This window comes from Hyperoodon ampullatus, assembly GCF_949752795.1.
Source record: "Hyperoodon ampullatus genome assembly, chromosome: 6".
Lineage (NCBI taxonomy): Eukaryota > Metazoa > Chordata > Mammalia > Artiodactyla > Ziphiidae > Hyperoodon > Hyperoodon ampullatus.
Window position 1 is genome coordinate 2,581,600 of NC_136919.1, and position 13,008 is coordinate 2,594,607.

General features: G+C 61.3%; 1 protein-coding gene across 4 annotated transcripts in view; it reads right to left on the reverse strand.

Moving 5' to 3' along the window:
* VAV2 (vav guanine nucleotide exchange factor 2) overlaps positions 1-13,008 on the reverse strand; it is a gene marked incomplete at its 3' end in the record, with an annotated part of 177,821 nt that overhangs the window by 20,211 nt on the left and 144,602 nt on the right. For 3 of the 4 annotated variants that reach the window (XM_079707133.1, XM_079707131.1, XM_079707130.1), the window contains exons 9-15: positions 9,478-9,577; positions 8,523-8,618; positions 7,784-7,852; positions 6,176-6,262; positions 3,557-3,642; positions 2,715-2,847; positions 614-723 (exon numbers count right to left, since the gene is read on the reverse strand). In XM_079707133.1, the coding sequence (XP_079563259.1) occupies positions 614-723; positions 2,715-2,847; positions 3,557-3,642; positions 6,176-6,262; positions 7,784-7,852; positions 8,523-8,618; positions 9,478-9,577 (681 nt within the window). Of the gene's footprint in view, positions 1-613; positions 724-1,592; positions 1,608-2,714; positions 2,848-3,556; positions 3,643-6,175; positions 6,263-7,783; positions 7,853-8,522; positions 8,619-9,477; positions 9,578-13,008 lie in introns of all 4 variants that reach the window. The other variant, XM_079707132.1, reaches the window with a different exon arrangement.

Consider the following 13,008-nt stretch of genomic DNA (forward strand, 5'->3'; position numbering starts at 1 on the left):
TTTCAGCTTGGATTAATACTTGAAAATTTTCATGAGAATGGTGGGGAGAAAACTACAACCCCTAGAAAGCCTTGGGGCCCACCGCCTGGCCGCCATCTATTCTGATGTGTCCCACGCGGGACCCCGTTGGATCCTCCCAATAATCCCAGAACCTGGCCCTCCCTTCATGGGCATCTCACCAGGAGGAAGAGGCCAGGGAGGTGAGTGCACCTGCCCAGAGGCCCCCAGGACCTGCCACCCTGGCCTGAAGGTCTGATGTGGCCAGGGACCCCCATGATCACCTTTCTCTGTTGGGCTAACTGGGGCTCCTCCTAGATTTTATGGAAAAACAGCTCTGGGGCTTTTCCGCAAAGGTGACAATCCACCGGCCTGTAAGGGTCCAGGGATCTGGGTCACTGTGAGTCCATCTGGCACCATGGCCATTCCTGGCCACTCGCTGCCCTGCCGGTCAGGTGTGGGAGGCTCAGCCCCAGGGGGATGGCCCTCTGGCCACTGTAGATTAAAGAGTGAGGCTGCCACCTGGGGGGAAGGGGCTGGCATCCCAGGGGGGCAGGTTCCCTGGGAAAAATCCACGTGGCATCCCACCCCCACACCACTGCCATGGCGGACTCACATGGCCATCTCGAACTGTTCCATCCACTTCCTCTTCATGTCTTCTGTCTTGCAGAAAAACTGGAAGCCTTGCTTGCCTTGAAGGTGAATTAGATAGAAGCCATAGGACCACTGTGGGAGGAGACGGGGGACACGCTTGCACCGGGCATGGCTAGGTGCACACAGGTGCACGGGCACATGTACAGGCACACTCGTGCCTGGGCCTGTATGTGCACACGTGTGTATGTGTATGCAGCCTCTAACGAGATGTCTTGGGACCCATCTCCGACCCCCTCCAAGGTGCACCCTCAACTGAGGTCTCTGCTGGTTTAGCCCAGGCCACCTCTAATGACCCGCGTTGAGGCGCTCACCTGGGGCCCCCCCAGGACGCCAGCCCACCCACTTTCACTTCCTAAATGTGATGCCAAAAAAGCTCACTGGTCTGAATTAGAACAACAGAAAAAAACAAAAAAGGCAGAGGAGGCCATGGGCCTGGGGAGCTGCAGCAAAGTCAGCCCAGCCTTCCCACCCCTCAGCCACCACCAGGCCCGGCTATCGCTCGGGGCTTCTAAAGGGGCCCCGGAAGAAGAGCCTGGGAAGTCTGAGCCCATCTGTGTTAGGAAAGACAGAGGGAAAAAGGAAAAGAGGGAAGGAGGGAGGGAAAGAAGAAAGAGAGAACAAAGGGCGGCAGAGAGAGAACAGGCAAAACGCCAGTGGCTCTGAAACCACCTGGGTCCTTAACCTCCAGGGACCGGGAGTGGGTGGGGCAGGCAGGAGGGGGGGGTTTCACTTGACACCCTGTGCAGCCGGCAAATCTGTTATCACAAATACACGTCTCCTCTTAATCCAGACACTGAGGGGAGGAAGGAGGAGGACGCCAGGAACCCAGCCGGCTCAGGCCCACCCGGCTCCCCAGACCCCACTCCCAGCTCAAGGAGGAAGTGCCAGCATCGGGCCCGGAGGTGAGGAAGGCAGTGAGCTCATGAGCGTCAGGGGCTTACCATTTTCCCGTGAGACTAGGAAGCGCGGAGAGGAAAGGAAAAGGGGAGACGAGGTCATCGAGAGGCCTGGCCCAGCCCCGCGGGGGTGCCGCGACCCAGGACGCTGCCCACTGCCAAGTGCCCCAGGACGGGACCACCATGGCAGGGGCCTTCCTCCCAGAGGGGCAGGTGCCGGGGGGGGAACTTGGGGGCCTTCGTCTTCAGCCCTGAGCCTGGGAGGTGGCCTCAGGTCACTGCCTCTGGGGCCCCAGTGGCCTGTTTTGGACATCAGGGCTAGGCAGATCACCCCCAATAGCTCTTCCAGGTGGTACCTGCATTCTACTTGTAAGCTCAGGAGTCCAGGCTCTTTTAGCACTTTGGTTCCTGGCACCCACACCCAGCCCAGGGCTGCACACGATAGGTACTCAAGCACTGGGTGCAGAATCAGGACTGAACCAGAGAGCACGGCAGCCCCAACTCAGCATCCACGGCCCCACCCCCAGCAGTCATGGCCCCACCCCTAGCAGTCATGGCCCCACCTCAGCAGCCATGGCCCCACCCCCAGCAGCCATGGCCCCACCCCCAGGAGCCATGGCCCCACCCCCAGGAGCCATGGCCCCACCCCCAGCAGCCATGGCCCCACCCCTAGCAGTCATGGCCCCACCTCAGCAGCCATAGCCCCACCCCCAGCAGCCATGGCCCCACCCCCAGCAGCCACAGCCCACTGGCTGAACATCAGAGTCCCACAAGCCACAGCAAGGCCCACCAGTGCCCTCCTCCAAAGCGGCAGGGCTGGGGAGGGGCAGGAGGGTCTGCTTGCTGCAGGGGGCCACATGGGCCAGGGGGCCAAGGTCTAAGGCTGGGCTCTCACCAGCGGCCTCGGGCCTGGCCCCTCTGCTCAGTGTCCTCACTGGGGAACTGCGGTCCGGATTGTGCCCCCCCAACCCCCCCGCCAGGAAAGACTCAGACAAAAGGCCAGGGGGGGTGCCGGGCCCAGCACAGAGCGGGTGGAGGCCAGCCCACCTGACCACGCTTTCTCTGGCCACCCCACAACTCCTCCCTCGGGGGGGTCAGTGCCTGCCCCACACCGGGCGGCCCAGCCTTAGAAGCCCCTCTGTCACCACCAGGAAGCCGGGGGCTCACCTTCTTGACATCCTTGTTGTTCATGGGGTCGTCGGTCATCTTGTGGAAAAGCAGCTCGATGATCTCCTTCAGCTCGTAGCTGTAGCCCCTCCTCTTGCACACAATGACCACCTTGTCAAACAGGAACAGGTACCTGGCCCGACAGCGCAGCCAGGGACCCGTCAGCACGGCCAGCGCACTGGGGTCCGAGGCCGCGGGACGGCTGCGGGAGCCTGGGTGGGCAGTGCGGGGGCTGCTCCCTCCCTGAGCCTGAGCCCCTCCCCCTGCCTGGCCCACCCGCTAACTCTGACCCCTCGGCCCGGTCTTGGATCCTCCACACCCCTGCCCCCGCCGGCCTTCCTCACAGCACTGGCCTCTGCCGGTCGCTGCCCATTTACACATCCATCCCCCACTGGATTGGGAGCCGCGTGGGGCAGGGCTCATGTCTCCTGTGACCCTGGCCACGGCCCCAGGCCTTGGACGCAGCAGGTGTGTGTGGAAGACTGAACAAGCTGGGGCCGTGCCAGCTCCCCGGGAGCTTTTGCGTCGCCGCCCGCATTCCTGCCCAGTCCTTTGGCAAACAGCTCACACGGCCGCTCCCAGGAGCCCGTGCGCTCGCAGGCCGGGCCTCTGGCTGTCCCCCAGCCCGGCCGGTCCAGTGCCGGCCACAGGCAGGGTAGCCCCATGGCCGCGGCAGCCACTGGCCGTCGCTCTCACCAGGAAGGAAGGAAGCAATTAAAACGGAGCAACCCAAAGCCAAGTCCACGTGAGAAGCTGTTTCCAGACCCGCTGGGGAGCAGGGTGCCCTGGAGCGGCGTGTCTGACTCGGGGGTGCCACCCAGCCCGGAGCCCACTCCGCTCACCTGTCTTGCTTGGTGTGGTTGACTATGGAGCGGACCTTCAGTTCCCCGTCGATCTTTGGTCTCCCAAATTCCTCCAGTTTCACTTGCTGGGAAAGAAAGGGCAAGGCCGTTAGCTCCGGTGCCAGAGCAAGTTCCCTACATGGAGAGAAATGCAGGTGGGCACGCGTCTGGGGCGACCGTTTTCTGCAGAAACCGAAGGCGGGAGCGATGTGAGACGAGCCCCCCTGGTTCCCAGCTGGTGCTGAGGACAGGAAGGAACTGGGCCTGCAGACTCCGCGCCCCACAGACCCGGCCCTGCTGAGGACTCCCTCCAGCTCTGCGGCAACAAAGGGCGATTGATGGTGTGGGTCAGTTAGCAGGCCACCGTTGTTATGGAGCCAGAGCGGGGACCTGGTGGGAAACGCCAGACGTCCAACCCCGAGAAACCAAATTAAAAGGAGAACAAACAGCGCTTATCAGATAGAGGGCGGCAGGGCGCGGGGGTCCTGCCAGTGGTTCATCGACCACAGGAAGAGCCTTCGAGTTGAACCCCCTCTCTGGTTTGCAAGGATTTCATTTTCGTTTTCTGCCTGGTTTGCATCTCTGCTCTGCTCTGAGAGACGTCTCTGGGCACGTTCCCTGTGCGGTCTGGGCACGTTCCCTGTGCGGTCTACACACGTTCCCTGTGCGGTCTACGCGGACAGAACAGGAAGGAGAGGATGCCGCAAAACGCTATCAGGCCAGCCCGCCTGGCGCTATGACGGGGGCTCTCAGCATCTTCTTTCAGAGTTTTCTGCATTTTCCAGGAGCTCCCTGAACAAAACGAAGAGCACAGCGTGGGTGTCACCCAGGGTGGGACCAGCACCCTGCTTAGTGACTCAGGGCCTCTGTGTGTCATCTCCAAAGTGCGGGAAGAAAGGCACCAGCTCCACCTGCTGGGATGGGGTCCGGAAAAAAACCACATGGCTGGGCAGAGCAGGGTGCCTGGCCCACAGGAACGCTCCACTCCTGCTCACTTGCTGTTTAACTTTTGTCATTTGATGAGCAAGAATTAGTCGTATGTAAAAACTTAAAAAAAAAAAGTCTTCTTGTCACAAAAGTAGTGCCCATGCATCCATCGTATAGCATGTAGAAAACATCCAACGCTCAACGAGGGGAAAGCCAACAGCCCCAGGCCCCACCAGGCACTAACACCACCGCTAACTGCCTGGGGCACAGCCATCCTTAACCTCCTCTGCCCTCTGAAAGGAAAGAAAAATGGCGTCGGGTCGTAATGCTGTTCGGCGACTTCTTTTTTCTTTGCTGGACGACACATCACGATTGTTTTCACGCCACGTGCCTGTACCACAGTCCTATTTCGGCTCTTCTGACCCTGGTCGGCGAGGACCAGACAAATGGGCACCAGGCGTCAGCCTGGGCATGTGGGGCTTCCTTTGCAAAAGCTTCTGTGCTGATTTGCTTTTGACAGACACTCACCCGGACTCTAAAAGTTCAGGGACCAGAAAGTGAAAATGCATGTAAACCAGTGGGTTCTCAGCCAGGGGTGATTCTGTACCCAGGGGACATCTCGTGATGTCGAGAGTTGTATTTGGTGGCCATGACGTGGGCCCCTGAAGGGTGGGGATGCTACCAGCATCTAGTGGACAGAGTCCAGGGGTGCAGCTCAACATCCCACAATGCACAGGACAGGCCCCGCAACAGAGAATGGTCCAGCCCCAAATGTCAACAGTGCCGAGGCGGAGAAACCCTGTTTAGACATTCAGCAGATCAGCGTGAGGCTGGTACTGGTTGGCACAGGCGGGGAAGTGCCCGCTTCCTGGGATGGCCCAGCCCCTCGCCCCGCAGGACACAGTGGTTCACCCAACGCCCTGAGGCTGAGCCTCTGATGGACCAGGATGAGGATAAGTTCCCATGAGGTGTCAGCCCTGCCTGCTAGAGGTCAAGGGGCAGGGGAGAACTCAAGGGCAACTCCTGGGCAGGGTGACCAAACCCTCTCTATTGTCCCTCATGGGGGCAGGAGATGTGGGTGAGCCAGGGGTCCCAGAGCGTCAGGAGCCTCACGCTCCCTCGGGCGTCGCACTGTTCTCTTGGACCCAAGAGAGTCCAGGTCCAGGCCAGGGAGAGAGGGCAGAGCAGCCAATACCGTTCCTCTCCTCGGGCCCTCAGCCAGTGGCCACCTTTGTGCACAGGGCCCCTGGGCTGGTCTCGGTGCACAGCCTGGCAGTGCAAGGTCAGCCTCCGCTCCAGAAGCTGCTCCACCCTCTCGGCGGAGAGCGCTCAGCACGGCTGCACGTGCCTCCACGACCCAGACGGACGGAGCGTGTGGTCACCCTTCCGCTTATTCAATGCTGAGATTGTGAAAGTCATTTTTTTTTGCGGTACGCGGGCCTCTCACTGCTGTGGCCTCTCCCATTGCAGAGCACAGGCTCCGGACGCGCAGGCTCAGCGGCCATGGCTCACGGGCCCAGTCGCTCTGCGGCATGTGGGATCTTCCCGGACCGGGACACGAACCCGTGTCCCCTGCATCGGCAGGCGGACCCTCAACCACTGTGCCACCAGGGAAGCCCGTGAAAGTCATTTTTTAAAACATGCATATATGGCCGTGATTGTCTTCGCCGTCTGGGGAGCCAGCGCACTTACCAGGTTCTCTATGGAACTCTGAAACTCGCCAATTTTCTTCAGGGTCTCTTTGTCCCGTTTCACTTCGTTGATGTACATCGCCAGGTCCTGGGACACAACAGAGGTGGGGAGCGGGTCAGCAGGCCCACGCTGGGCAGGGCGTGAGGGGGCTCAGCCACGAACCCCACGGCACCGTCCAAGGGCTGGGCATCTCCAAAGCACCGTCCACTGTCCCCAGAGGTGGCTGGCCCTCGAAATGACCGCAGGGGTGAGAAGCGTCACCCCACTTGACAAATGAGGCAGAAAAGCTGCGCCCCATTGGTGGGCCAGGAAATCCCTCCTCCTAGAACAGCTTCGTTCCACCCCGTCACTCGGCCACCTTCTAGGTCAGAGTAGAAGGAAAACAACCATGTCGACCTGGACCAGCCAGTTCTTGGCCCTACAGAGCCTCGGTGGAAGAAGGGCAACCCCACCGCGCAGCCCAGCTACCCACAGGCTGCAGTCTCCTGCTGGCCACCAGGGGGCACTGCCCGCCACGATCCAGAGGGCCCAGCGGGACAGGCACCCAGAGCCCAGGGTGGAGCCCCTGAGCCAGGCGGTGGGTAGGGGGTGAGAGCTGGTTCCAGCCTCCCCTCCAGTGCCTCCTGCCCGTCCACACAGGGAGCCCACTGGCCAGGCAGAATCTGAGACCCCTAGGCAGGAACATTACAAGATGGGCCTGGTGAGCCGTGCAACCACTGGGGCCTCCACGGCACAGGCCACAGAGTTCGCACAGGAATTGGACTAAGGCTCTCCAGGAGGACAGGCTGCTCAGAGAAGCTCCAGACACAGACGGCCGAGCAGTGGGGGGACAGAAGCCAGAGAGGGGGCGATCTCCCTGGGAAGGTCACTTGGCAAAGATGGAGGATGCACAGGTCGTTGCCAGGTGACAAGGACAGGTTCAGGCCGAGCCGACACACAGGTGGGAAAGAACGGAGCACCTTCAGGGGCCTGAGCGTGGCCAAGCCTGCCTGGAAGGTGGGGCGTTGGGGGTAAACACGACTGCAAAGCCAGCGCAGCTCTGGAGGCCTGCGTGCCGGGGTGAGGGTCTGGGCCTGACTCAGCAGGCAGTGGGGAGCCACAGAAGGGTTCTAAGAGGGGGAGGGACGTGAGCTGGGCTCTCCTTCTGGGGGCTGAGCTGCAAAGTGGGCTTCCATGGACGGAGGGAGGAGGGGAGAGGCGCTGTGCCTGGGTGGAGTGGGCATTTCAGAAGCAGATGCCACACACTGGGCAGCAGGCCGGGGAGGGCCAGATGGCTCAGCACTGAGTCAGGTGCCTGGATTCCGGCGACAGTCTGGCAGACGGTCAGGGAAGCGAGAGGAAGGGAGGCCCGGGGCGGGGGGCGTCGCTGTGGGCCAGGGGAGGCTAGAGAAGAGAATCCTCAGGGAAGCCCCTCCACCCGCCCCCTCTGCCCCTGGTGGGTCCCGTCCACCGCCCTGCCCCCGCTCTGCATCTTGCCGTCCCAGGAAGATCTACGTCTCCGATCGCCGAGGTAAGGTTGTTAGCAAGCCCAGGTCCAGTCAAAGAGGGCAGGCACGGTCCATGAAGCCCCAGGCTGGCCCGGCCTCTCCCCTGCCTCGGTTTACCCACCTGCATGGCCTCCAGCGCTTCTTTGAGCTGCTGCCTCTCGGGCCGGTCGGTGGAATGGCTCAGAAGTTCCTGGGGCGGGGGGGTGAGGCGTGGGTGACCACTCAGGGGTCCCAGCCTGGGCCCGCTCCCCACCAGGCCCCGGGTGTGCAGACAAAGCCCGTCCCCCCCACCCACTGGCTCTGGTCCAGCCGCCCAACTCCAGCAGACAGACAGCGAGCCCTCCCCCAGGGGACACACGGCTTCGAGGCGAGGTGTCTCCAACTCTTGTGGATAATGGGGGGGACATTAAGACAGCACAAAGCCAGGGGCCGAGCTAACAGGTGACCTGCTGATTCACTGAAGAGCCTTGCCTAGCACCTCACAGAAACCACTGTCCCCCGCGCATGTCTGTCTGCCCCGAAGGACTTCCTGTTTCCGTGGCTACCAGGAAGCTCAGAGACTGAGTTAAGAGGTGAGCCCCAGGAGCTCTTATTTCTGGCCTGAGGATGCTTTTCTGTCTCTCTCGGTTTTTCTTTTCTCTTACTGATTTAAATCGTAATTTTCCTTGTATACTAACTGACAAATATTCATAATACACACAAATACTGCGTAGCGCCTGATACTTATTTTGCAGTCTTTAGGCGCTAAGCATGGGCTGCCTTACTCTACGTGCTTGTTCATTTGTCACCCTGGCCTGTCTGTGGGCTCCACCCCACGCCCCGGGGGCTGCTGGGCCCTGAGCCACTCCAGCCAGTCTCACCTTGAGGAGCAGGTGGTATTTGAGCACCCTCTGCATGGGGACCACCAGCAGGTCCTGCAGCTTAAACTTCCCGTCTTGGACCTTCAGGGTGCATTCCTAGGTGTCGGGGGAGCAGCAGGTGGATTTAGAGCATCCTTGCCCAGGGACACCGGACCCCAACACTCCCATCCTCCAGCCTGGGGACGGGGGCAGACCCAAGCCCTGAACTGGGGCCCAGGTGTCTGGTCTTCCTCTGGTCCGGCTCCCAGAGACCCTCCCCAAACCAGGCATGTGCAGAGGGGTGGGCTTCACAGCAGGCGGGCAGGGGGCCTGCTGCCCCTCATAGCCTCAGGGGTCTGCAGTGGCCACATGGGGGGGATTCTGAGTGACGCCTGGCCTGGGGTCTACCAGAGACACTGGGGGAGGCCAGCTCACACTAAGGGGGGCACCGCCCTCAGGAACCAGGGGCTCCCCACTGGTTGCCTGGACACACGAGGGCATCGGGCCTCTCCGAGGGGCGAGTCACCCCCAGCACTGCTGGAGCAAAGGGACGTGGCACCAGGGTTCACCCTGGGAACCGACTGACCGGCCAGTTACAACATAGGAAGCCCAGCCTCTGGGGGGACGACACGGCAGGGGTGGGAGGCTCCCAGCAGACGTCCATCACCTGGGGCCCCCGTGGGGTCCCGATAGGCCAGGGCCAGGGCTCAGTCACAGCCCCCCACTCAGCCGGATCTAGTCCGGGGGTTCTGCCACAGCTGCACCCAGGCTGGGCCCTGGCCTGGGATGGTGACCTCCCCCTGCCCACTCTCAACCCCAACAAAATGCAAAGGAAAAAAAATCATCTGCCAAAAACACCTACGAAAAACGTCCCATCACTGCCCCGTCCCCAGCTTCCCATGAAACGGGTAAGAGGCCAGGGAGCTGGAAGCTCGGAAATGGCAAGGGCCAGGCCAGGCCGGGAAGCCCCAGGTACCTCGACTTTCTGTCTGAAGTCCTCCCTGCTGGCGAGAAGCTGGCTCAGCGTGCTCTGGGCGTGCTCCATGCGGCTGCAGTACTCCCCGTAGATCAGGAGCCTGGACGGCGGGCGTGCACACACACACACACACACACACACACACACACACTGGGTGTGAGCCCGAGCCGCCTTCACGTCAGGCTGTAAGCGCAGCAAGCAGCTCTCTCCCCGTGACAGCTCCTCACGCGTGAGCACATTTCACGGTTTTGTTCTTTCTGTGAGGCTGCTTTCCCTGCCTGCCCTGCCCAGGAGGAGGGCTGCCAGCCATGCGGAGGGAGGGGCACCCTGCCTTCCCCGAACCCAAGGAGGCCATCTTCTGTGGTTCTGTTTCAGGTCAGGACGGGGTTTGGGGGTGCCGCTCTCAGCCCCCCATCCCGGCCCTGGAAAGGGCCAAAGCCAGACAGAAGCCCCCGCCTCCCCAGGCGGCTCACGTTGCAGCCCGCAGGCAGCAGGCACCAAGGCCCGGCCCGGCTCTGTGCTTGCCCTGGAGGGCCGGCGCCTGAGCTGACGTTTCGAGGTGCGGGGGCCCCGTGGGCCAGCCCTTGTTGCTGCCACATGGCACCAATGGTCTGTGCCTGGGTTCCAGCCACCGGCCTCTCAGGGCAGGGTGACGTCAGCCCCCATCACCTGGGAGACGGGGGGCTGGGAGGGGCCGCGGATCCAGGGAAGATGCGGGGTGCGGAGGGGGAGAAGGAGCTCTGTCTAACCCAGCCCCGCCTCCCCCGCTTCCGGCCTCTCCTGCGTCCACTGCCTGCCCGCCATCCTGCTTCTCTCCTAACACCCTCTGCTTTGTTCCCCACCACGAACCTCCAGGGCCGCAGACCGGAGCCCCCGGCATCGGGGCCCAGCGCTCTCAGGGCCTTGGGCTACTAGCCTGAAACTTCATCTTTCAAAATCTTGTCACCCGACTACCGAGTAGGCCCCTGGAGCAGGACCAGGCAGGTGACGTCGCTGGCTATAATAAGGATGACTGCAACGTCACCACCTCTGGGAGCCACCAGGGCCAGGAGCTCAACGCACAGCGTCACGACCCTTTAACCCACTTATAGAGGTGGCGGTGATGAGCCCCACTCTCCAGAGGGGAAACCGAGGCCTCAGTGAACTTGCTAAGAGTCACCAGCTAATAAAGGGTGACACCAGGAGGCCGGGCCCCGCGCACGACGTTCCAGGGACGCCCTGCCAGACGCAGGTTACGCTGTGTGCCAGCAAACGTCTGGAGGCCTCTCCCAGCCCAGCTCCGGGAAGCTCGGGTGAAGATGACCTCAGGCCCATTTCTCTGTCCTGCACGGAGGCTGCTTTACCCTGGGGTACCTGGCGAGGTGCTGGGGGTAGGCAGTCAGGCCTGTTGTGGCTTCACTTTGGAGATGACACTGCATCCCGCTGGGTCTGTGGGACTCCCCAGCCTCTCCCTGCACAGCCCGAGGGACCCACGGTGACCACACCTGGGCCGGGCATCCAGCACCCCGGCTCTGCCACGTGAGCCCCTGGGCAGGTCTCCCCTCCCTGGGGCCTTGGGGGTTTGGGACAGACGGCCGGGTCCTGAGTCCCAAGCCTTGGAAAGCACCCGGCCGCATCTGGCAGAGTGTGACACACTGACCAGGAGCCACTTTGCATGAGAACCTGAGCCCTGGTTTCCACTTCAAGGAGTCTGCTATTAAATTCAGAATTTTCATATAAAAGTTGATTAAGGGGCTTCCCTGGTGGCGCAGTGGTTAAGAATCCGCCTGCCAATGCAGGGGACACGGGTTCGAGCCCTGGTCCGGGAAGATCCCACATGCCGCGGAGCAACTAAGCCCATGTGCCACAACTACTGAACCTGCGCTCTAGAGCCTGCAAGCCACAACTACTGAAGCCCACACGCTTAGAGCCCGTGTTCCTCAACAAGAGAAGCCACCGCAATGAGAAGCCCGTGCACCGCAACAAAGAGTAGCCCCCACTCGCTGCAACTAGAGAAAGCCCGCGTGCAGCAACGAAGACCCAACACAGCCAAAAAGAAAGAAAGGGAGGGAGGAAGGAAGGGAAAGCCAGTTTCATGCAACAAAGTTTAAAAGAAAAAAACCCCAGAAACTTGGAAGTAAGGCAACGCACACACGGAGGACTTGATGGTTCAGGGTCCCACTGGAGCGCCTGGGAACACCAGCCACCCGAGGCCCCGGGGAAGGCGGTCTCCTGAGCCGGCCGGATGCACGCTTGCATGACACTGTTCTGTGCACGTGACTTCCGTCCCACTGGAGCAGCAACCCAAAGGTTCCAGCGCTCTTGCCACGGAGGAAATCAACCGGTTTGCATGTAACATGGCCACCGCATTCCTAACTTCTGTCCCCGCTGACCCTGCCTGCCAGTGTCCCGGACTGTCCGCTGAGCGAGCTTCGTCAACCTTCTGCACTTTTATGAGGTGGTAGATGTTGGCCACCAGCTCCGGGGTATGTTATTTAACTGCTTGAACTTTCAACTCTGACCCCATAAAGGGAGCCTGAATGCCTCTCACAGACATACATCTGACGCCTTATTTCCTCACTGCGTCACTTCTGTCTCGGCCCATACAGCCGGAGACAGGACAGAGCACGTCCCAGGACACAGGTGACGCGCCCAGGTGTTCACCCGGGACACGGGAACAAGCTGAGACCACGCGTGGCCAAGACCCCATCCCTCTCCCATCCTGAGCTGCCCCATCTGGGAAAGGAGCTCTGGACAGGGCGGGAGGTAAAGGGCTCTCCGGCTGATGGTCCCAGGGCAGCCATCCTGACAGGGCAGCCACGCGAACCCCTGCAGGGGCTCTAGGGGGTACGAGAGGGTTGTCTCCTTGCAGGACCACCTGACCTCGGGCTTTGAGATGAAAGGCCCCCAGAGACCCTGGTTCCCGTGAATGGAAATCACAGCCAGAGGGCAGCGCCGTCCACCTGACCTAAGAGCAAGGAGAAGCCGCAGAGTGCTGAAGCCCTCACCTGCCCAGAGCCTCTCTCTCCACACTCACGGGAATACCACGGGGTCCTGGGACGGGGAACCTGCCTTGCTGAACGACGTTCCTCCTAACAGCACGTGTGCAAAGCCCCACAGACAGTCCCTCCTAAGAGCTGGTCCTCCCGCCTTACCACCGGGCCACCAGCTCCCCAGGCCCCATCCAGCCTGAACCACGGACCCACGAGAAGTCAGGCTCCAGGCCCACCTTGGTCAGCCCCAGCGATAAATACAGGCAGTGTGACTTCAATGCAAACCCTGCCCGAGAGCCAGCTCCCTCTGTGTGGGAGACGTCTCCTTTAAGCCCACATGGCAAAGTTAACAGGAGCCTCTGCCTTGTCTGAGGATCGAGGCTGCATTAATGGGAGAATAAGCTCCAAAAAGAGGGAGGTGACTGTCCTCTGCCATTCCGCACTGCTCATACCACACCTGGACGCTACCCCATCCTTCATCAGTCATGAGCTGCCGGCATCTTGCCCCTTGAATTCCTCAATGGCTTCTCCTGCCCTCATTAAAAAAATTATGGGGCTT